Here is a 25413-nt window from a genome sequence, read left to right as displayed (position 1 = left end):
TTGTGACCCCTCAGTTTTTAGTGTGAGTTTATGATTAATTTAGCCCTAATCTAATCTTTTTCTTGCAAATAAGCAGGCAAATCTTCTTTGGATATTCAATAATCAAGCAAGAATTTTAAAGACTTGAGGAAAAACACATATTTCAGTCCAAGTACATGAAATCCCTGTATTGCTTCAAGAATCAAGTATAAGGTTTATCTGTCCAGAGTTAGAAATGTGTTTCTTCCCTGAAATTTGCACAACTTCCCAAGTTCTAGCATAGATCTCTTGATACCCAGAGAGTCAATGGACAAGAAATTGATTTAGAGTATTGTTCTAAAATATTTAGAAAGCAATAATAATGCTAGGCATGCATTTCTTAAAAGTCAGGAAATTTTCTATTTCACACATGGTTTGCTTGGCTACACTGTGCTGTATCAGTGTGTTTGAAGTTCAGCTCAATAGATACAGGTATCCATCTAACAACTGGCTGCTTGAACTGGTGATTAAGTAACCCGAAGCACTGAAAAGCTTGATTGATTTCAGTCATTATTGTTCGTGAAAACTAATAATTTAGCTGAAGGATATTAAGTCCTTGCTGTGACACTTTGGGTTAAAGAGCTACCAATGATGTAAAGCACTCTATTCTTTTCTGGATCCTTGATTTGAGTCCAATCAGGGTTCCTCTATCACAAAACCCCTGCAAATAAATCAAACACATTTTGGCACAGTTTGTCGTCTTTGCTTAGAAAATGTATGAGACTGAACTGACACTGATCCTTAATCACCTTTAATCCATGGAGAAGGAATGATCCTACCAGGGCAGGAAAAAGGTCACTGGCAAGATCATGGGGAGAAGCTAAGTTGGCAGTAAATTTCATAAGCCTGACCTGGGAACAAATGAGAAGCTTCCATTTTCAATCTGTGTATATAAAAGATCTGCATATAAAAAGTTACAGCATTTTAAGAAGGTATTGATGTGTTAAAAACACAATAAACCTGCTATGTCTGTTAAACTTTGATTCCCTTTTAAGCTCTAAGACCTTATTGTTTATGATGGTTAACTAACGCTAGATTTTTTTGTCATTAAATCTTAACCTGGTTATGAGTTACAAGGGGTATCAGCAACTTGAGATGGAGTAAAACATAATAAAAACACTTTGGGGTTCTGCAGCTGCCACCAGGTACCTCGGCCAGTTTCTGTAGGTTTGCAACCACCTTTTTCTGCTTGTTTTGTGAGAAATAAACCCACATGAAGGAATATTTACAAAAGCCATGATACATGGAAAAATTCATGTTAGAAACTTCACTTTCTGTGCTTTGGCTTATCCCACTGACTCAGGCTGACTCATCATGCATCAGTCCAGTATAGAAAAGTAGAAAGTAGGTTTGCATATACAAATTTGAAGCAATGGGATTATACCATGAAAATTAGGAACAAAGCCCACTCAAATTTGCTTTAGACTGTTAAACCAGATTGACATATTGAATAAGCAAAAAGATATTTACTGCAAAAGCTAAAGAGCTTCTATATGTTCTTTTCCTAGAAATCCTCAGCTGGTTCAAAGCCAAATTGTTAGGAGCTTGTTTCCTAGATAGAAATTGAGAGTGTAGGGGCACTGAACTTTTACCTTCCAGGCGAAGGATAAGAAAAAATAATTTTTGTTCCTTTCTTCAGAAGTCTTTTCAGGAGAGAACTGCAGTTTATGTATGCTCAGTGGGTAGAGAGATGGCTTCATAAGTTATATCCTTGAAAGACAGGATTTAGGATTTCACTCCAGCCTTGGTACTGCACACCATCCTTGCCCAGTAAAGAGCTTTCAGGCCACTGTGTGTGTCTGTGACTGGAGTTGTGGAGCACTCACACTCCTGTCCGTGAGAACACCCTCCTCATTTCAGAGTCTGAACATCCAAGTTACCAAAAAAACCATTGTAAGTGGTGTTCATCTCATTTACACATCCCATCATAGCTGTGCTGTGGTTCTTCAGACACTGAATGTTCTCATGGTTTATCACTGGTGAAGTCTCTCCTTCAGCAGGGAAGAACTGGCTTGTTTTTGAGAGGAAGCTCTACAAGTGCAGAACTTCTCATAACACTCAGGCAACCACTGGGTTCACCTTCATTTTATAGCAGGATGAGCTTCTTTTAGTTGAACTAAATATCAGTTAGGGACTGATGGAAGACACACAAATTTCAAGCTACAGAAGAGTTCTTATTTTTCAGATATTTAACACTGTCATTTCAAACATTCCTGCTAAAAGAGGCAGCACATAATATACAGAAGTGTGTGGGTACAGTATTAGATCCTCCAAGCCTTTGGTGTTGGCTTCACTAAGTCAGTTCAGAGAAAGATTTTAACTTCAACAGGCACAGTTTTCTCACAGAGACATGTTTGACTTCAGGTACTTACAGACTAACCCTTGGTTCTGTTTTTGAGGTTTTCTTCATCAGATAGCTGTGAAGATTTTGTCATTTGATCACTGTAAAATGAAACGTTCAAGGTAGTGCTGAGAATTCTAATGGAACATGGTAAATTTGGCTCTGTAAATTTCATTATTGATAAAGAAATATATTTTTCAAGGACTAATTAATAGACATTTTTACACAATGTTTTTCAATTGCAAGTATTTTTAAGGCAGTCTACAAAACACACTTCATTGACATAACAGCCTGAAGCGTGTTTTTAAAATGAGGAAACTGAGACATAGAGATTTTGTAATTTGCACAGGGTCTCAGAGGATTTCAGTGATAGTTCAGAAAAATTCCAGACCTCTTGACCTTTCATCCCACAGTCTTGTCTTTCACATGTAATGATTTTTCAGAATACTAATTTGTCTTCTTTTACCTTTACTGAATCCTGGATATTTCTCTCTTTGATGGGTAGTGAAAGACAGTGGTGGATGCCAAACAGATTGAAGCTACACACTCACCCTAATCCAGCATGGACACTGAGGTCACAGCTCCAGCACAGCTTCCACACAGCCCGTTAAGTGCATTTCCTGCATTTGCATTTTGAGCCACAGTCCTGCAGTTTGCTGGATTTGTGCAGTGGCTGGTTCTGCAGGTTTGGGTGAAACAGTTTCACACAAGAAGTTCAGTGTGTGGGCTCTACATTGCATCTTAAGTATTCTACTTGAAATCATGACAATAAAACCCAATAAATATTTTTTCTTGGTAATGAATCTGGGAGTCTGTAGCGATTTCCTGCTAAAGTGAGCATTGGCACAGGTTGGAAATCTTTCCAGAGACTGTAGCACCAGGTAGCAGACACTGACACGGTGATCTCACAGAACAACCTTCCTCTTCAAACCTGGTGAAAGATTTCAGACCTCATTCATTTTTTAAGTATCAGCTTCTGGTTGTGCCCAGTTCACAACCTGATTTTCCCAGCTGCTGAAAAGCTCAAAGTAAAAGTCCTTGAGAGCCTTTTGAGATGGCTTTCTAATTGCACACAAAAAAGTAAGTTCTGAGTTATTTCCTTAGAAAAAGCCGCTTGGTATTCATGAAATAAGGAAACAGAACAAGTTTTTTTGAAAAGGAAAGAACTAAATATTCAAAAAATGCCAAGGTTAGCAGAATATAGCATTAGGAAATAGCAGAGAGATTTCTCCCTGAACTTGTGACTTAGCTTTTGAGAAAAATAGCTTTTCTGGAGAAGCCCAGATTGACATTCCATAGCAGCAAGAGCAAAGGTTACTGTTCCTGCTTTATAATGGTATATCTTTAAATATAGCTTTCCACAGACATTAAACATCTTACAGTAATGTGGATTAGAGGGAATTTAGGACATTTGGACCTTAATAAAAATGTTCACAGTGTCTCTCATTATTTTCTTCTAACAAAGTTTGGGAAATATGACATACCTGAAGCACCTACTAGACAGATGTATGCCTGGAAAATGGGAGTCGGGAAGAATTTTGAAACTGTAAAGATATATCTAGTAGGGTTTTGTAATAGTCTTACCTTCTTCCTTTAGTATTCAGTAGCTGTTGGGGATATGACCAGCAGAATACAGTATGTGTGTTTGCTGAAGTTACAGAAAGCACCGTGCTGGAGTATGCTGCAGATTTGCTGGAGAGGGACAGGATCAAAGTGACCTTCACAAGCTAAGAGAAATGTTGGGAGGCAAGGAAAGGAGAATGCTGTCATTTGTTAAAGAGCCAAGTTGTTCTGTACTTAAATTTCTTACAAGGATGGTAAATTACTGGAATTAAGGAATAATTCCACAAGAAAATATCATGGGAATATTGTGGGTCACAAGTTCCTGTGGGTTAACGTGTTGTAAAATGAGGCATGACTCTCATACAAGGGCTGAAAGAAGTGCAGCTCTGCTGTTGAAGAGAGAGAGACACACTGTCATGAGCTGAAATTCTTCGTCAGTAAAATTCAAGAGAGAGATGAACCACTGGACATATCCACAGGAAACCAATAAAGAATAGTAGCAGATATAGAGAATGGTACCTAAAAGGTGAGGTTAATATTAATATAAGGTATCTGCTCTTTGTTGAGATTTGCCCTAAAATTAATTGTATTAGCTGTGTTTACAATTAGAAAGCTCAGGACAACACACTTAAAGTGAATGCGTCAAATATGTGTATGGATAGGTTTCCTGTGGCAGCAAGGTCCATAATTAATTGCATATGGCCTTTAAAAGTATTTCCTTTTATTGTTTCATATTTAAATGTGTTATGCTCTAAGAGAGGATGCCATGCCAAAACCAGTGTGCCATGAAGTATCACGAACGTGATGGCAACAGATCTTTAATTGTACTTCTTTGATTGTTTTCCCCACCATTCTCAGTTTTGCAGTGTCCCTCAGGGGTTGTGGCAGTCAGCAAACAGAATGCACAGTTCAGGTGTGGTTTCTGTAGTGGTACTCCAGAATCCTGTATCATCCTCCTCCTACTATTTATGAAACTTGGAAAACTTCTGATTGGTCTTTTGAGTTAATGCAGATAGTGAACACCAGTCTTCTTGGGGCTCCCTGGATGCCAGTTACATTCTTTGCTTTGATTTATAAGCTTGTAATGGAAAGAAATAGTTTGGGTTTTTTCTGCATGTATCTTGATTTCTTTAATTTGAACTTCATTAGTGCATTGATTCTTTTTCTCTCTTCTCATTGGATCTCTCACATTCTCACTGCTTGCTCCTCACAAACTGATTAAGATTGTGTCCTGTATAAATGCTGTCAATAAAGTACTTATCCATTTACCAGATCGTTAAGAAATAAGGCACCCATTTGTTTTAATATCAAGTTGGACTAGAAGCTTATGCCAGGATTCATTCCACCTCAGTTTAGGAATTTAATTCAGATTAAGGTCTAAAGGTTTTATCTGAAAGTAGAGTAATCTTGAGAAGTTATTTAATCCATAGCAAAAATTATCAATTTGCCAGGTGTGTTCAGTGATTATTTAGAGATTTTAAAACAAAAATTTCAAATTGTATTATTTTATTGTTATTTATTTAAATTTTATTATTATAAATGTATTATTTTGAAAATTGTGCTTAATCTAGGCCTTCTTTATTGTTATGTGGAACAGATTATCTAAGCCTATTTCTTTTATTTGCTTCCAAACTCCTTATCATATTACAGCTTTTAATTTTACAGATGTTTAATTCCAGCCAAAGTTTGTTATGTCCTGTGTGAGAGAGTTTTTAAAAACCTGCAGTTTTTGTCATCTGGTTATGCATACTGAAGAATTTTCAGATAAAGTAAAGCAAAATCCTATTTTTCTTTGTAAAATCAGTAGCAATTAGGTGGCATTTTCTACTCGCAAAGTCACAGGATAGGGTGATTCTTGTGTAGCAATATTGTTATTAACTCAGCAATTCTCTATTTAGAGTTCTTTCAAACCCTTAAACAAACCTTCTAGCCCTGATGTATTATGTTCTCTCTCTACTGTTGCTGCTTTTCAATATCTCACTACCCAAAGAGATATTACTTGCCAGAAAAAGAATATAGAGAGCAGAAACCTTAATGAATTGAACAAGAAAGTTGGATGCCATAAAGGAAAGTCGTTTATCTTCCAAATGGCATCATTATCTTCTTTAGTTGCTCCCTTAGCCTGTACAAATTCTGTTGTAGGCCTCTTGTTTCTGATAAACCTAAGGAATATTTTATTGTTTATTTTTAAATCCTTTAATGTTTGTTCTTGGAAACCTACTTCTGCTCTTTGCAATTTCCTCTTACTTAATGCCTGCTGAAGTTTAAGTTCCTGTTTATTGGTTTCCCTAGGATCATGTTTCCAAAATTTGAAGGATTCCTGTTTGGTTGAAATAGACTCTTGAACCTTGCTGTTCATCCGGTTTAGCTTAATCCTGCCTTCCTGGTACCCTTTCTTGCACAGTACCCAAACCTGCAGAGACATTTCCTTTTGAAGTACTACCCTTATTGCCTTTGCTGTCTTACGTTTTTACTTTTAGTATCTGTGACTAATCTCAGTTTACTAGGTGTGTGAACTCCAATTCAATTGTTATAATTTTTTGAAAAAATCACACAGGCCACCCAGAACTAGGAGCAGACCACACTGAGAACAGGAGGTAGGACAGAGGAACCAGGAAGGTGGGAGAAGGGCAGCAGGCAGTGCTTACTGTTCCCACTGTGGGACTGAACCGGGGGTGGAGAGCTGCCTGCAGAGTCCCAGGAGTGTTGAATCTGTCAGGTGCTTTGTGAAATCTTCTAAATCCAGTGAGCCACCTTGGTCACCTGAAGCACCAGCACTCAGAGTAGCAAGGGCTGCTCTCCACATCTTGCCTTCTGACACAGAGCAGGGCTTTTGGCAAACACCTTCAGTTGTAGGTAATAATTCTGAGCCCTAGTCATGGAGTTACATGATAGAAACGGGACTCGATCTGAAATTAATTACATGCCTGTGGAATTCCTCATTATGGACTCACAGATTGGTTTTGGTTGGAAAGAACCTTAAAGATCATCCAGTTCTAACTCCCCTGCCATGGATAGGGACACCTTTCACTAGACTTGGTTGTTCAAAGCCCTATCCAACCTGGCCTTGAACACTTCCAGGAAGGGGGCAACCACAGCTTCTCTGGGCAGCCTGTGCTTGGGCCTCACCACCCTAACAATAAAGAATTTCTTCCTAATATCCAATCTAAACCTGCTCTCTTTGAGCTTAAGGCCATTGCCTCTTGTCCTGTTACTCCATGCCCTTCTGAGAATTCTCTCCGTCTCTCTTGCAGACCCTTGGATACTGGAAAGTGCTATAAAGCCTCCCCAAATCTTTGTCTCATTTAGGCTGAGCAGCCCCAAGTCTGTCAGCCTGTCCTCATGGGAGAGGTGCTCCAGCCCTGTGGTCAGTTTAGTGACTCTCCTCTGGACTTGTTCCAGTTGTCTTTCCTATCTCTTATTTAAGTTTTTCCTAGATGATTTTTGAAGATGCATTCAAAGATGCTTGTCTTTCTAAAAACAAGATGTGTGATTCATCAGTTTGGAGCTGGCTTGAGAAGGCAACAACCAGTGTCAGGACATGAACTCAGCAGTGTGTAAATGCACAGACCAGCTGCACCACAGGCTTGGATGACTGGATTGCTAGACATGAAACTGCACAGAGACTCCTTTTCACAGCAGAGCAGGATGGGACCAGGAAATTTGTTGGATTGTCTATGACAGCCCTTTCATCTTGTCAAGGAAAGGAAGAACTTGCACGAGCTGCATTCAGTGTTTGATTGAAGAAGGCAGAGCTCTGCAGGCCTATAACTGAACTGCATCTGCTTTGGCTGGCTCAGAAGTAGATATTACTTTCTAGGATTTTACTTTCTTTTCATTTAGGAGCACTGGCTTTGTCTATTAACATTTGATCTCCAGTGCCATCACTCATCTCTCTGGTGGCATTCTGTTTCCTTAGAGCACTGCTGGAATTCAGCCAGCTCCATGTTTTGGTCACCACCAAAGACCTGTGTGATTGCCATTTCCTCCCCTATCTCACAGTGTGAGAATGTTTTACTCCTGTCTCAAAGCAGCATCAGATCCAACACTGTCATTAACTACTTGCGCACAAAACTTCATTGGTTTAGATTTTAAAAATTATCAGAATCTTTCAATTTTCTCCTGTTTTTCAGGAGAGGATTTAGTATCTTAAAATACTTTCAGTCATTCTGAGACCTAGAAATTGAAGTGCTTTTGTATAATTTAGCCACATTGGTTTTGCAAACTGATGAGAAAGTAGAATATTGTCATTTATTTCCACATATAGGTTATGAATGTCTCTGTGATCAGAGGTCAGGGGAGGCTTGGCCATTTTATTAGCCTGCTAAGCTGACTGGTCCAAAAAAGAGATAAAAGAAGTGCTAATTCTTTGGCTAGCTTCACATTTCTTCAGTACAGCATGATGATGACAGAAATTGATAGCCCTTATTAAAACACCCTTTGAAGATCCTCTCATATTCTGGTAACATAATGCATGGAGTAACTCTTGATTCTGCATTTGAATACATGAGGTTTATTCTGGCAGCAGAATTCATAATCTACAGTGCTTGTTCAAAGCCAGGTTTCGGACTGTATGTTGAGCTTCTGTAGGTTCTGTTGTATGAGAAGTCAGGCTAGGTGGACACAGTGTGATCCTTCTGTGTCAGAATGTTTAAATTGGTGAATATTTAGGCATCCAGACAAACCAACCCACTTCTCAGAAGTGCTTAGTTCCCATTGCTGTTTAACATACAAGGGACATGCCTGAACTCAAGACTTCATAAAATTAGTTAGCTGTTCAAATGTTAAACTCAATCATTTATGTTTCTGAGACAGTATCTTGCAGATCAACTCAAAATTAATTTCACTAAACTATTTTTAATATTTTACATTCCAGAAAGCTAAGGCTTAGACATTTGGTGTCCAGTCCAGTCCTGACTGGACAGGTACCATCAGTTTCATGGAGGACAGCCACATATTTCTAGTTGCCATTGTTTTTATTGTTTGTTGTGTTGAATGTTTGAATGACTTGCATATTGAGATGTCAATAATTTAATCATTTACTGATTATTTATGCCTTGTAATGTATGCTTTGTATTTAAAGCCCAGTCTTGAAAACCCATAGGGGATTTTCATACTGACCTTTACCTTTCTAAAAGCATGTAATGTAAGCTTAGAGTTCTTTCTCTGGTCAGGACAGAGAGAGTCATCACCACAGGCTGATCTGGAAGGCTGTAGGATAGATGGATAGAGTTACAATCCAAAGATCCTTTCCCTTTCCATTAATTATAGAATTAATTAATAGGAGGTGACTTAGTTCAGTCTGTATGCCTTTTTAATCATTTGCTTAGGTGAGGTAAACTCTACTCTTTCTGTCAGTGGCATTCTTTTCATGGGATTATCAAGGTGATGACTGCTCTAGCTGCTCTGCTTTTTTGTGGAGTTGTGCCTGTATTGTTGTTTCTAACAGTTTTGCTATGATTGACATTATTGCCTGTTTCTTTTTCTGCAGCCAACATCTTGTACATGGCAAGCCAAGAAATGATGAAGGTGGTGGAAAGAGACAGTACAACCATAAAGCAAAATTTAAAGAAGGTAACTGTTTAATCCTCAGTTTTCAAAGGAAGGAAGCCCACATGCATGAGATGTTACACCCAGTTATATTTGTGCAAAACCAGAATTTCAGCAGTCCCGATTCTGCTTTTTTATGAGTGTCATTCCGTTACCTTTGGAGAAGCCATTAAAGGAGTCACTCATCCTTAAAGTGTGTTGATGCACACCTTTGCAGATGTGGCATTGGTCACTATGAGATGTGCCAATCCATCTGATTTGTTTTCCTTGTGGAAGAGAAGCAGTCTGTGTTCTGGCTGGGCATGAGGTGTGGCTCCCAGTGGGGTCTGTAGTTACCTGGGTTCTGATCAGAGGGACTGATGAACCAAATACTCTGGCTTTGCTGCTGGACGGTTCAAGAATATTATTTATCCTCTGGGCTGTGGAGTGTCATTATTATGATGGGATTCTGCAGGCTCAGTCCTCCAAGGCTTCAAAATGGAACAGAGAAGAGTCAGCAAAATTAGGGCTCCATCATTTCAGTCATTGGACTGTAGTGTAAGAGAAATTCCTCAGAGGCTGGAGCTACTGCTCTACAGGTGCATTAATTCATTTCAGGAACCTTTCTCGCACTGAGCTTTCTTGTCTGTACGGATTTATTGTTGAAAGAGATTCTGTAAAGTTCTTATCTGGACCAATCGCATTTTCCCAGTCACGGCTCAAGGGTTGGCACAGGCCAGGAACTGTTCTAATTGGAGTTCTGGTGTGGTCACCCTGTGGTCACCATGTTTTGGAGACTGAGATATTTTAATAGAGTGACCATGGCCAGACAATTCCAGATGGCTTATGAGCCAGAAAACTGTCACATTTAATAAACTTCTATTGAGATAGCCTCTGTGGGAGTAGATAATCAGTATATCATATTCTACTGTATCCCCTTCCCTCTGTCCATTTTTTTGTATCATCCCTGTCTTTTTGCTGGAAAAACGATTCTAGCCCTTTGCACTGGAAGAGATTTTCCTCAAAGAATGGAGTTTTCTAGGACAGAGGTCCTAGATCTCTGTAAAATTACTCTGTGCCTTTTAAATAGAAATGGTATAAAGTTCAAAGTTCATTTCACAAAGCCGTCTTTCTTTCTGTGGCTGAAAATAGACTTATTTTTTATTTAGCCCATTTGCCTTCTCGGCACTTTGAAAGGTATGTTCATATTTTAAAGGAGCTGAAGTAGCACATGTTAACAGGGATCCCTGCACTGTACCTGGCATGCCTGGGTTTTCTCATTTTTGTTGCAGGGCACTCAAGGTTCTGTGGTTGGTGGGGAATCTCAGTGAAGAGACTGAAGGGTTTATCTTGCAGACTGCAAATACTCCCATTGTCTTAAACAAAATTTTCCATGGGTTGATCCAAAGCCCAGTGAATTCAAGGAAAATGGTTGATTTTATTGACTGAATCACTCCTCCAAGTGTCAGGGAGCTGGAGGGTCTGCCTGTTCCCTAAACCACGAGCCAAGGCTGAACCCACACGGGTAGTGCCCTCTCCAAGCAGGAGAGCACGGTCTGAGCAGAGCATGGTCTACTGATTGTCCCAAACAAGGGAAAGCAATGAAACAGGTTCTGCATCCCTCCAGAGAATCCAGTCAGGAGCAGAAGAGGACAGGGCAGAGACAGGAGTGGAGACAAGGCTACCATGTGGGTGCAAAGTCTATCCGGGAGTGATTGCCAAAGGCATGGCAGAAGGGAAGCTGCAGGGTGGGAGCCATCCAGGTGTCAAGCTGTGTGCAGTGTAGATCTGATGTTGGTCTGGGACACGGGGCCAGGGCTGGAGCCACTCCACAGTGTAGCTTGGGAGGCTGAGAATAAAGAAGGACAGAGCTGGAGACCTTGGAGCCCCGTGCAGGGAGTGTGGGCTGGGGGCCAGGCAAGGCTGGTGAGAGCTGCCAGTGCCCTGAAGGGTGGGACTGCAGGTCCCTGTGTTGGCCAGGGTACAAAGTGAAGAGTGCAGGAGCAGGACTCCAGGTGCTTGTGGAAATGTTAATCACAAGCACATGCTTCCAGTTAAGCAGAAATGCTTTGTTGGGTGGGATGGTGGTGGTGACAATCAGCTGCAGCTCCAGTGACTTCAGGTGGTCTCTCAGATGCTTCACATTACAAAAAATCTGGTTTCTTGTACTGAGTGAAGGCCATAGCCAACAGTAAGAGTTTGCAGGTGTCCTAGTCTGCTCAATCTGTGCTTTTGTTGACTCTGTCAATCTAAGCATGGCCTTGGCAGGCAGGAGCTGTTTTAAACCTGTGTTAACTTTCTTTTATTGATTCTTCTATGTCCTCATACATTTGTGGCAAACACACTCAAGAAAACAAAAAACTAAACCAAGCTTATAAGCATTAGCAAACTGAAGAAAAAACAGGTCTAAAAGTGAAGCTAAATGCTTCTCTTTTTTCAATCTTCTAGTAACTTCTGGGAATGTAAGAATTAAGGGAAAAATTTTCAGTTGGCATTATGTTAAATTTGAAGAGTATTGACAATAAAAATGGGCTTAACTTATAAAGGTTGGAAGTTTATAAAAACAGGAACTATAGTCCAAGTTGCTATAGAACTGGCAAGCTGTTACTTCAAAAAATTTATACTGTTTAGTAGTCGCTGTGATCATATGGTAAAAGCCAATCTTAACACCTGACTTTGCCAGCTGCTGTGGAATAGAAAAGTTATTTCTGGATCTTATTTGCATTCTTTGATCTGAAAGAAGAGACAAAAAATTATTCCAATCTTTCCATGTCCAGGTTTAACTATAATTAATACTAGCTAGGAGAAATTTTATCACCAGACTGCAGATTCTTAGTCTAACAAAGTTAATTGCTTGGATTTATGTTGAAAGAATGGAAGCTGGAATATTGTTTGGATAATTAAGTGAGGTTTTTCACTTAAACTCTTTTAAAGTCAGCAGTTGTGCACATGAAATAGCAGTGGAACTGTATGAGGAGGATGGAGACCTGTCTTCTAACGAAGTAATACATGATAGAGCCTTTGAAATATTGTGTAAAACTGTTTGTGGAGATCAAGCAGTACATGGATGTCCAGGAATTTGAGCTTCATGTTGCAGTGACATGGGGGGTTGTGATAAAACAGAAAATCCAAACAAATAAGGTAAGGGATACTGATAAAAGATTTCCTCAGCTCTGGAGGTTAATTATTAGCTGATCATGTCTAAAGCTGCTGAGCTACCTACGTTCTTTCACTGTAATAACACCAACTCCCTTTCCTAACAGAAGCTGGAGGCAAAGATACTACTGAACTAGAGGAAGTTTATTGTAATTCCTGCACAAAAGGAAGTGGGTGTAATTCCATGTTCTTAAAAGGTGGATCAGCACTGACCATCATGGAGCTTTTACAAACAGCATTTTAGAAAAAGTTAAAAGACACAGGAAAATGGATATGTTGGGCATTCAGTGGCATGCCTGTAATGGACAATGATATTTCCTTATAGAGATTCTCTACAGCACTCAGCTTTTTAAGTTTGCATCATGCCCTGTTCATTGCTCTCTTTTAAGACTTAGCCTTATTGACTTTTTTCCTAAGCATTATAAACCTGTTATAATAAATATAACCTTATATAAATCAAGAAGATAATTACATGAAAGGGTAAAACTGGGTTGCTTATGGAGGAAATTGTCTTAAAATAATCACTCCTCAGATTTTGTATTTATTGAGAGGTATCTGGTTCATTAGTCCATGTGCAATACGCAGTAGTCCTATTTTGAAATGTTCCAAAGCCCTTTTAAATCCATTGAAGAGCTTCCACAGGCTTCAGGAATTCTTGAATCAGTGAACTTTTGTAGTGGTTCGTAATTTTTAAAGATCATAAACCATCTCCTCCAACTGTTAAACCAAATACATTCATACATTCCTTGAGTTTTTTGCCAGTGGGCTGGTGTAGCAGTTGCATTGATTGCCTAAGGAAAAGGACAGGAAACATCTGAAGTAGAGATATAAAGATGAAAAAAGCAACAACCTGTTGTCTGAGAAGAAAGGTATAAACTGGAGACTTATCAATGCATTAACCTGTTTTCATTCAAACTGTAGAAGTTTGTATTGTAGGTGGCTTAAACCACCCATGTATAGATGGTTAAGTAGGGAAGAAATACAATTAATGAATTAATGAAGTCTATGTTTACTACTTTGTGCTTATTCCAATGGTGTATTTAGAATTTAAAGCAGTGCAAGTTTATATCACACCAATGATATCATAGATAATGTGTTCTCCTACAGCATCACCTAAACAGTGACATGCAGAGATTTAGAAAAAAGGCTGAAGAGTGAAGCATTTCCTTTCCACAGAGAAGTGCTAGACTTTTCTTTTGCAAAATTGTCCTTGCTGGAGAAATTTTTTACAACTAAGCAACCAAGAGTTATTTTGATTCCCTGAAGCAGCTGTTTTGATGTTGCCCAGTGTTTTCATTTGAGTCTCTGTAGACATCCACGGGGTTAGTAATTATTCCCAGTGACAGGAGCATGATCTGAAGATACGTGCTTAAAAGAATGCTACAAATACTTCGCCTGCCCACAGCCTGAGTGAGGTGCTTGCCTACATTTGTGAAAAACCTTCCAAACACTCTTTTTAAATAGGTGCAAAGTGTTCTCTCTAGCCAAGAACACCTCTTTTTTTGGCTGGTCTCACATCCTTTTTGGCCTGTGCTCCCTGGAGGTGCAGAGTTGAAGCCAGGGAAGTTGCACATGTGCTTGGGGATTTTGGTGCCTGTGTCATTTAACCACAAGAACCACCTTCTCTTTGAAGTGCCCAGAATGCCTAATCAGGGATCAGCAGCTTCTCTCCTTGGTGGAAAAGGATCCCAGTGAGCATTTTAAAAAGTCCATGTACCACAATATACTTACCTGTGATATTTCATTCACTCTGTAACTGAGCGCCTGTTACCATCATTTTTGCTGTGTGGTATTCTAGTAAAGAAGTGATGACAAGAATTTCCAAAATTCTTGGGGTGGGTGTAAGGTGTGTGCTGCACACAATGAGCAAAGAGACCAATATTTCCCCAGCCTTCTGAGGAAATTTAAAAGTTACCACTGACCCCTTACTACCCCTTTATTTCTTACCTCCTACTGTGTATACCACTGGGAAACGTTGCCTTTTACAGCCAGATGCTTATCCTGCTGTTACAAGAGAGATTTGACTGATTTACCTTACATAAAGTCCCACTGAATGTGGATAGTGTCAGGCTGATACTCAGAGAGGAAAACTGTTTGCAGTAAATACAGTTGGAAGGCTCTGTCCCAGCAGTAGTATTGCTTAAATAGTGGTTTCAGGTCTGTTTGTTTTTATTTTGGTATTTACACAGACTTGACTTCTGAAATATTCATGTTCCTGACACATCTAAAAATGTACCCTCAAAATGCTTTTAAGTCTTTAAAAGTAACATAGATAATATAAATAAGTTAATCACCCTGATTTGTTGATATATCCTCTGCATCCTTTTTAAAAGCACAGTTTTACTTGGCATTGAGTTTGACCCATCATTATCTGTGAGAAAGTGGAAATAAAAGTGGCCTCTCTGGATCTCATGGGTCTTTGTGCAGAGCAGCATTGATAATAAACTGCACCAGAGTTAAAGAGAAGCCCTTTTCCTTTTCTCAGTTTACCAAGTCTCGACACTGATAAAGGCATGAAAACTGTGTACATCACCGTACCTGACGCTGGGGAGAGAGAGCACTCACACATCTGGAGTTACAGGCAAAGTAGCCACTACATCAGGCCCATTGTATCCTAATTCTTCTGATAGTAAAATGTTTCTCCACCTCTTTTCAGACAGAGAAGCTGGTTTTATTTATGCTGGTTTTACAACACTGGCCACCATTATGTTAGATAAACTCCTCACAAGCACTTGAAGCACCCATTACACCTTTGGTACAAGTCCTATGGGGTGGCATTTAAAAAGAGCATCCTGGACCCCAGATTGTCAGCTGCCTCTTCTCAGAACTGTCCAGCTGAGAACATTTGGTTTCACACTGCCCTTGGAAAGCTGAGAAAACCCAGTTCTGGTAAAACAAGCTGAGAAGCAAGTTCCCAGGACCTTACCATCAAACTGTCTGGTCTCAACCATGGCAGGATCATGAGGGAATGAGATGGTATCTCAGAGAACCATATCCCAAAGCATTTAGGGCTTCCTAGGGCAATGCCAGCTCTTTGAATTCCTAGAAGCCAGAGTATAACTGAAGCAAATTTTTTTAAAGTATGTCCCAAAACAGTCTGTTCCCGTGTCATTTATCCTATTCTTTTGGCAGGATAAGGTGGAGACACTTTCATAATTCCAAAGAAGCTAAGTAATTTTCTATAAACCTTGGTTGAAACTAAAATTAATTCTGGGATAATGCCTTTTAAACTAATTTTCATCCAGAAGCAAATAAAACTGCTGGCTGGTTACTGTCAAGAGATGCCACCCAGAGAGAAGCTGCTGGGGCAGCCAGTGAAGGCGTGGGGGAGTAATTCTGATAAAATGTGAATGTATCAGAGACAAGGATTTCAGCAAGGACACTGGTGCAGTCCTGCTATTGCATGTGTGCCAGTCCTTTATATCCACAGAGATCAGTCCTTCACTCTTGGCCATCAGCTGGAGTGGTGCCTGCCTATGTAGTAAGATCCTAAAGTTATTGTAACATGCACCAAATTCCTGAGAGATAGAAAAAAAAATCAATTAATATATTTTAACCTTTTTTATTTGTTTTTCAGTGATGGTCTATGACAGTTGCAGAAGCAGCAGAAAAGAAATCTCTCTGTAATTACTTCTGTGAACTGTCATACATACTATAACAAGTGCCAATGGAGTCAACTGCAGGAAATCTTTATTATTTTCTTAGAAACTCTTTAAAATGTAAACATCCTGTTGATACAAATCTCAGATTGTGCTGATGTTTACTTAGCAGCTGCCATCATTGTGCAGTGTCAGAGTACACACACCATATTACAGGGTACAAGGCTGACAGAACCCTATTTGCACTTGTGTTTTATTTTACAGAAGCTAAGGCTGAAAATGCTTCTGAGCCATTTAATGGTAAATCATCATCTAAGAATACTGCTGTTACTTTAAAGCTACTTGAAGTTTAGAAATTGCATAACTATTTCAAATGCAGCATTGAAATGGCTGGCAAAGACAGCCCATGTCCCTTCACTGTGCCCTCAACAGCAGATCCCGAAGGAGGACACGTTTTAGTCACTAAGAGCAAGCAGGATATTGCATCAGGAATCATAAAGTCTTTGTCTTGTCCAGTGGTAGCTGCCATTTCCCTTCTGAGTCAGGAATACCTGGAAGTTTCACCATTCAATATTGCAAAAGAATAAAAGATAATACTCTCACCCTCGTGGCAGAAAAGTTTAAAAAAATGCAAATATTGGAAAGTTTAAGCCCAGAGCAAAAGCAGAAAGAACTTCCTATTTATTGTTTTGCAAATCTGTTTATCTTTAAGCTAGGCTAATTATTTTGGGGGCCTGACTCATTATTTCTGAATGCTTGGATTGGCAGCAGCTTTCCATTGCTGGTGCAGTGGTTGTGCTGACTCAGGATGTCTTTACAGCCATCCACCATCCACAGGAAAATATGCATTTTACAGATCCATGCAGGCCATACAGTGCATGCCAGTGTTCCCTACATTAATGGAGATCCCATGTGCCTCTGGTTACACATGGTTTGTTAATTATTCCTGCCTGCCTGCTGCAATAGCAAACCTCCTGATGTTAAAATTAAGATGGGAAGATGGATTCTGGAAAATTTTCTTTAAATATATCTAAAATTATACTGCTTATGTATTAGGAAAGAGGGTGACATTTTAAAGTCTGTATATATCATGTCTGTGTGTGACACAAGCAAAGAGCAGGTACATTTTGTTACTCAAAAGGAGATCCTCAGTTTCACAAATAGCAGTCAAGTAGCTGTCAGGTTTCCTAGGCCCTGTACCAACATCTGGAAAATTTACACCTTGATTGCAGTCTTGCTCTTTCTCATAATCCAGTAATAAAGAAGCATTTTGAAAACATTTCTGCAATTAAAAAAGCACTTCTGTTGAAATTTTGGATGTGCAGGCATGGGCACATGGACACAACGCACACACCGACACCTGCACATGAAATAAGCAGGCAAAACGACTTCAGCATCCCCAAATCTTCTGTTTAAAAACTGTTCTTAGTTGGTTATAACAGAGCCAAACCTTATTTAGTTGCACATACGACACAGGTGTCTGTCCTACCTTGACTGGTTTTATTTCAATCAGAAGGACTTTACAATGTCTACAGAAATAAAGCTGAGGGGAAGTGCATTGTTTTCTCATGGTAGCAGTTCCTAGCTTGGAGAAGGTGGCTTCTCATTCCAGTGTAGAGGAGACAGGTGCTGAGCTGGTAAAGAACTAGTGAGGGAGCAGCAGACAGAGAGGAGGAGGAAGAGTCAGGAAGAACCAAAGGCTCTGTTTGTTTGGCCAGAGGAAGGCTTGTGGTGCTATATGAGATGCTGGATTGGAGCTACCCAAGCAAGGCCATCTTTCTGAATGTGTGGTGGAAATGGGGATGCCTGGTACACAGGTAAACACCACAATACAGTGACCTGTGTGTGGATGTTTTTATGCTGAACTGAAGCCAGCCCTGCTCACAGGAACCGCTGATACTCTCAGAGATGCTTGAGGAACAGCTCTGGGAGCAGAGCTGGAATTGAGACTCAAGACAAGATGGATGACCCAGGAGACTAACATTTGGACTTTTGAGGGCAAGAATGTGGGACTAGAACAAGAAACAGAAGTAGTAGGAATTTTAAATAATGAGATAAGGAGAATAGAACTGAAATAAAGAACCAAAGGGGATGTAGGGCAGTCTTGAGACCAGAAAGGGACAAGATAAAAGAAGTCATACCTTTAAAGAGTGGACACATGACTGGAAAACAAGACCAGTAGCTGGTAAAAGTTCTGTCCTCTTCTGCTTGGATTGCAATCTAAATTTCCAAAATACTATTGTTCCTGTTCTTAGCAGATGCTATTTACTGTGTTTACCTTAAGAACCAAAGCAGAACAATAGAAGGGAATTTGCAGAGATGGATAGTAAGTGGTGAGGACCTGATGTTCCCAGTGGAGGTACCTGAGAGGGTTATCACTTTGGCCAACAGTTGTCTGGTCCCATGGACCAATCTGGTCCATTGGTGACTGGAGCTTTTTAAGTGTGATCCTGAAGAGACTCTGCTTTAGTTTCAGTTGCAAGAACTCCCTGTGGTCCAAAGTATGGTAACCAAAGTATGATAAATATGGACAAACTGGAGATTTGCTTCAAAAACACACCATAGATTTTCAAACTAAATCATTAATTTCTGTGCTGGACCCCTCCAGTGTGACACCAGCAGGAAGGTGTCCCATATTCCTCTGGCCAGAAGCTGACAGTGCTGCTTCTTTTAATTGCACCATGACCTTAAGGAGCAGAGGCCTAAAGCAGCAAATTCAGAGGTGTTGACACTGTTGGCAGTGCTTGTAGGTGCTACTTGTGAAATACCTGGGGTTTGGTTTACCTCCTCAAAGCCCACCAGACTGTACACACAAGTTCTGCTAAAACCAGTTGCATTACCAAACATTTCACAGTTGAGGAGCACTGGCCTCAATTCAGACACCTTTTGTGTAAGTATTCAGCACTGATCTTTCATCAAAACATCCCTTTTCCGTTTTCTTCTTTTGTTAATCAAAAGAGCTGTATAATGAAGGAGGCAGCAGCATGCAGAAGTCCTACCTCATCTGTGGCAGAAGGGGTAAAATACCTATTGAAATAAAAGTGAATAAGTTCATGGTAAAGGTATCTAAACTTTAAAGAGAATGGGCTCCTCGTGAAATCATCAATATTTTTCATAGATAGTCAAAGTTTGTTCTCATTTTTCTGAATATCTGATGTAAGACCTTGAAATGTGTATTACAGACAGATAAACAGTGTTTCAGAACACCTGCAAGTGCAGTCCAGGAGTGCTGTCCTTTGAGTATAGTCAATACTGTGTAATGCTGCACACGCTGGAAAACCAGCTCGAGGTGTTTCACTCTACACTGCTTTCAAATTAATAAATGTAGTTTGACATTAATTTCTGTGCTCCCCACCTGCAAAATGAAGATAGAAATTGCCACTAAGGTGTTTCAAAACTAAATTAATAAATGTGAGTATGTGAATCCCGTAGTAGTGCATGCCAGAGGAATGCAAAGCATAAAGAAAATAAATCCTGTCTGTAAACCATGAAATATGTAGTAAATAAATCCTCAGACCGCACACAGAATTTAAAATGAAAAGTACTCTCAAATAGCAGCTCATCAGCTGAATGTCATCCTGTCAGTGCATTGAGTCAAGGATCCTTTGGATCATGCAGTGAAAGATTAAACTGTAATGCAAATATACCAGGGGTAAGCTAAGAATGCACATAAATCTTCTATTTAGGCATTTTCAAATCTGTGAGTTCTCAAGTTTACAACCCTACCTGGAGAACAGCCCATTTCACAGTCCATGCAGACTAAGCCAAGTATTTTATCCACCTTTCTAAGTGTAAATGGCTTTTCATCTTTTTCTAGATGATCATGTGATGAGTCTCTGTGACTTGCCTTTTGAAAAATCTAACCATTTCAAGGACTACTCCATTAAACTGGAGCTGCTCCATTGCTTTCCCCCCCTCAGTTTTGTAAACTTTATTTCTGTATCTGTTGGTAATGGAGCCAGGGTTAAACATAATTTGTTCATTGCTTCCAAAAGTCCTGAATGCATCTGGACATTTTACATTGGCTTTTCTGAAGAACTTTTGCTAGTGTGATATCTTGTGACTGATGAATTGAAGGCTAGAAGCGAACAACACACCTTGTTTTCAGCAAGTAATGAGTGACAAAGGAAACCAATAATGTTTGTTAACATGGGATGGTTTATGTTCTATGTTTTGCACATAAATATAAATATAAATATAACTGGGATTGGTGTCTGTGCAACTGAGATATTGTATTTTGGATACAGCCAATAGTCAATCATGTACAAGATTTGGGGAAACTTCAACAAGACAAAAGTGAGTTAGACAAAAACGTGCAATAGTTTGTGAAATGCAGACTGGGCTCTTAGCCCACCTCTACCCCAGTGGGTCCATTTATTTATATTCCACATGGCTACAAAAATGATGGAATTGAAGATACTTGTGATGAAAGGAAAACTTCTTGTCCCCTAATTTATGTTAGCATTGCTCAATTATTCACTGAAGTACAGAAATGAAATATGAAACAAATGCAAATGATGGAATTGGGCCAAGCTGTGTGTGTGATGTGTTGAGCAGTCAGCATCCTTCTGGTACCTGCATTCAAACATTTTAGTATGAAGAGTGCTCCTCATTAATCTTGTTCTTGTACAGTCTGAAATCCATAGGCTTTTACTCTCTCCCAGAAAAATACTTTCCCCTCATATACTTTATAGAAATTGAAAAGCATAGCTATAGCATGCAAAGTCGAGATGAAAATGGGGACAAATTATGAAAATGACTTGGGGAAACATGACATTCACTATTTCTAACCGAGAGAAAAGACACTTCCCTGAATATGGTATTTTCTTGGAATTTACTACTTCAGTGTTTAGGTGGGCTCTAGAGCAGGCACCACCTGTTTCATGTATGTCATCAGCCGAGGGTATTTGGACAAGATCAAAACAAAATGGACTTTTGCAGAATTTCAGCTCCATGTTACAACCCAAAACAAAGTTGTTTGTTGGTCTCTGGGAAGTGCCTGCAGTCCACACAGGCAGCACTTCACAAGGATAAGATGGAGAGTTGGGACAGTTCAACCTGGAGAAGGGAAGGCTCCAGGGATACTTCAGAGCACCTTCCAGTACCTAAAGGGCGCCTGTGAGAGAAACGAGACAAAATTTTTATCAAGGCCTGTTGCAATAGGACAAGGGACAGTAGTTTTAAACTGAAAGAGGATCACTTCAGACTAGCCATAAGGGGGAAGTGTTTTTACAATGGGGGTGGTGAGACACTGGCACTGCCCAGAGAGGTGGTGGATGCCCCATCCCTGAAAACGTTTAAGGTCAGGCTGGATGGGAGTTTGAGCTAAGTGATGTAAGTGAAAATGTGCCTGGGGCTGGGCTCCATGGACAACTCGATGTTTTTAGCCATAATAAGAAATTTACTAAGTCAGCCAGGCTTTCACAGCAGATTTCTGTTTTCAGAGTTAAGCCTATATTGTGTTCTACAGTTTTGCAGGTGCAGAAACTGAGGTGCAGAGCATTTAATTGTCTTCATCGCACCTGCAGACCTGGAAACAAATAAGAAATACCAATCTGCTATTCCCCACATACCTTACTTAATTCCAAATGTTTGTATTGGTTGCTCCACCAGTAACTTTCCACACTGATTATTTGATATGCTGTTCTTTCTAGCTGATTTTTTACTATGGAACTGGAGACCGCTGGTGCCCCCAGCACTACTACGATGAGATCAAAATGGATTTTCCAGACGGGGACATTCGGCTGTGTGAGAAGGGGCTGCGCCACGCCTTCGTGCTCGACGCCAGCAAGGAGATGGCTGCCATGATCACAGACTGGCTACAGGATGATCTGACCAAATTATAAACACTAATTCACTCACCAACAAGAAAACGATGTAATTATTTTGTGAACGTGTAAATTTTTATTGTGAGAGAATCTGTCTTATTTTTTTTTTCTGTTTACTATAGATTATGGCTTGTTTTCTATTGAGATGTTTTAGAGAAAGTTAAAGAGAGTCTGGCTGGTCCAAAGTATAGTTTTATTGACTCAGTGCTTATGTAGTTTCATCCTGAGTCTTCAGGACTCGGGAAGACTTGGCAAGGGTGGAATATTTATTGTCTGCTGGCACTCTGATACAACTGTACCTGAGCTACTACCACCCCACTCTCTGCTGGAGAAGTGTTGGGATGTGGTTGGATCCTGGCAGTGGATCCTGGCACGCTGTGAAAGGCCTGGCCCTCTCCTCGTGTCTCACCCATCCCTGTTAGCCAGGTGCAGGGCAGCCAGAGCAGCCCAAGGCCCTGCACAGCCCTGACCTTGTCTCCTCTGGGTCAGAGGGGCTTGGTGGTCAGGCTGAGTTTGGGATGAGTTCAGGGAAGATGTTTAGATCAGGTGTGCAGTTTCTCCAAGTCTCACCAGGGGTTTGGGGCACTGCCAGGGCTCCACAGGGTATTAGAAATGCTGTAAGGTATCTGTGGCTGCTCAGCAAGGGAATACATAAGGATCTCTTACCTGGAACGTGGCCAAGTGTTTCATTTTTCAATCAACTGTAGAGAAGGGAAAGAACACTGGTCAAAAATGCCAGTATTTAAAAGTTAAAATGGATTGCAGAATCCATGTGTAACAACTTCTAGGTGGCCTAGCCCTCCTAATGAAGTCCATGAAAACAGTGCTTGCTCAGCAGCTCTAAAGAATTAAACCACTTTTGATGCATGTCTAAATTTCAGTTCTTTGCTCTAAGGACTGAAGTATGAAATTTTCTGCCAAGCCACAAATTAGGTAAGTTCACCATCAGAAAACATCTGTTACTGTGCCACGGCTGCACCGTGACATGGCATGAACGTTACTGTTGAGAACCAGACCCTTGCATGGTGCTGACATGTTCCTGTTCCTCACATTTGGTGAACCCTTTCCTTTACAGATGGAAAAAAAAAATAGAAAAAAGCATCCCACCAGTTGTGATAACAAAAGAAGTTAGAGGGAATAGCTAGAAATGAAAATATTGCAAGTAAGTGGAATGGAGCCAAGTGTAATCAGGAAAAGCTTTCTAGCCATGAACCTGTGAAATAGTCTCCCTGTGGAGTTCATAAAGACATTTATAAATAAGCAAAACACTACAGAGTATAGTCAGGGGAGGTCCTGCCCTTGCAAACAGATGAATTTAGATGATGCATTGAGTATCTAACTTACATGATTTATTACCAGTTTTGATACGTGTGAGAATGATATTGGAGAGTGTTCTCTGGGATGCAGAAAGATCAATTAATTGCTTGGTTTTCTTACATGATTATACACACCCCTTCCACTGCTCTCTAAACCCCCCTTGAACCTTTCACTAATATTTAGAGCAACTTGTAATAGAGTTCAGTTCCTGGATATTCTGGACTAGTTTTCAAACCTGCAGACTGGATTTAAGTGACCTTCTCTGTATCAGAAACTGGTTTAGCTTTTGAGACTAGCCAGTGGATTTTCCAATTACACTGCCACGTAATGAAATGGTACTGATGAGTGGGGCAGGAATGTTGGGAACACAGCTTCAGCAGCATGGGGAGGAACCAGACACGTTCACAGTGAGGGGACTGTGCCCATGCAACTGATTCTGCTCATTGGAGAGTCACGGGACTTTCCATCTTTTTACAGGTCCATATTCAGTCATGATCAAAACATTCCTTGTGCTCACTGTAGAAATCCATAGTTGTGTGTGTCTGTGATAGCCCCCAGATGTTGGCATCAGCCCAGTTGGATGGCCTTGTGGCAGATGCTCCCTGCATCTGTTGGCTGCGGTGCTCCCTGGGGCAGAGCCAGGGAGGACGTGCACGTACGTGGAGATTCATTAATGTACACATATATGTACCTGTGCACCTGTTTGTATGTCAGCAGCATAAAAACTACAGTTCACTTGGATGTTTTGGTTTGCACATTGATCTGGTTGGACAAAACATTTGTTCCTCGAAGTTTGTGGAGTCAGGGAATGGACAAAGACTTTGTGGGAGTTCAGCTGTTGTACTGGATCTCCTGAGACCAGATGGAATCCTGCATTAACCAAAGATGACAAGCAGCTACTACAACCTGGAAACTGAAGCACCTACAAGATGAAGTTGTTTACAGTGCATTATGCGTATACTTTGTATGAGGAATTAATTTAGCAATACTTGTACTTGACTTGTGTATGCCTTTTATACAAAAGTTAATCCATTATACTAAATCCTAATTGCATTAAGACCTAAACTGAGATTAGGTCTGGTCAGGATGGCCAGATCTACTGCAGAAGAATGCCTTACAATTTTCTTAAAAGAATTTTCTCTAGTACTATCAAAACCATATTGATTCAATTGTTACCTTTCTCCTAGAAGCTGTTACTGTAAGGCTAAGATCTGAAAATTTGCTACTCTATTCATTGCTAAAACACACGGGCCTAGATTCCACAGCTGTATTTCCTAGGAGGAGCAGATCCCACACAGTGAGAATCCAGCTCCTCAGAAGCCCGTGGTGTTCACTGTCACCCCAGGCAGAGTGTCAAAAGTGCTTGTGGTCCAAATGTGCCAATTTGCCATGAAAACACAGTGTGGTTTTGCCTATTTTAGACTATTTAAGAATTCTTGGAAAACCTATCACAAATATATTGACTGTAAGCTGTAGCACCTACTCACTGTCATTCACATCTGTGCTTGATTCTCACCACACAAGTAACCCTGCTAGTGCAGTGACTTTGATTCATGTGCAAGTGTTTTGCTAGATCGATACCTTTTATTAAAAGTACACAACTCCAATAACAAAAATAAAGAAATTTATGGTAAAATGTAATTTGATTCTTTGTTTTGGTAACTTGTTTAGTCCTTAGTTCAGCTCCTTTATTACTTCATGCATACAAAATCTACAAAAATACTTGCCAAACCCCAAATTTCACATGCGATGCAGACATCTGCCAAGTGCACAGAAAATCCGTGGGTGGTAGGCACCTGACTCGCTTAAGCATTTTTATCCAGAGCCCCTCCAAAATAATCAATCTCTTTCCCCTTGCTGCCTCCAGCTCCATGTTTGCTGCTCTGAATGAGCTATAGAGTGTGTGGATCAGTGAGGTTTGTCCCTTCAGGAAGCTGGATGAGTGCTTGCCCAGTGTTTATGGTGAAGAATTTGGAGTTGGACTCCAAGCTAAACACCAGATTCTTGACTCATGGAGACAGATTGCATACATGAGCCACAGCAGATAATCTCTTCTCTGCAG

The 25413-nt window shown here is 40.2% G+C and overlaps 1 protein-coding gene across 1 annotated transcript in view; it reads left to right on the top strand.

Annotated features, from left to right (window-relative positions):
- LOC116994460 (lipid droplet-associated hydrolase) overlaps nucleotides 1-24992 on the top strand; it is a 111133-nt gene extending 86141 nt beyond the window's left edge. Inside the window, exons 6-7 of the mRNA XM_033056173.1 lie at nucleotides 9414-9496; nucleotides 21861-24992. Coding sequence (XP_032912064.1) covers nucleotides 9414-9496; nucleotides 21861-22052 — 275 coding nt within the window. The 3' untranslated portion in view covers nucleotides 22053-24992. The remainder of the gene's footprint in view (nucleotides 1-9413; nucleotides 9497-21860) is intronic.
- The last annotated feature ends 421 nt before the right edge of the window (nucleotides 24993-25413 follow it).

The sequence above is a fragment of the Catharus ustulatus genome, chromosome 3, assembly GCF_009819885.2.
Source record: "Catharus ustulatus isolate bCatUst1 chromosome 3, bCatUst1.pri.v2, whole genome shotgun sequence".
NCBI lineage: Eukaryota > Metazoa > Chordata > Aves > Passeriformes > Turdidae > Catharus > Catharus ustulatus.
This window is presented reverse-complemented; position numbering and strand designations above follow the sequence as displayed.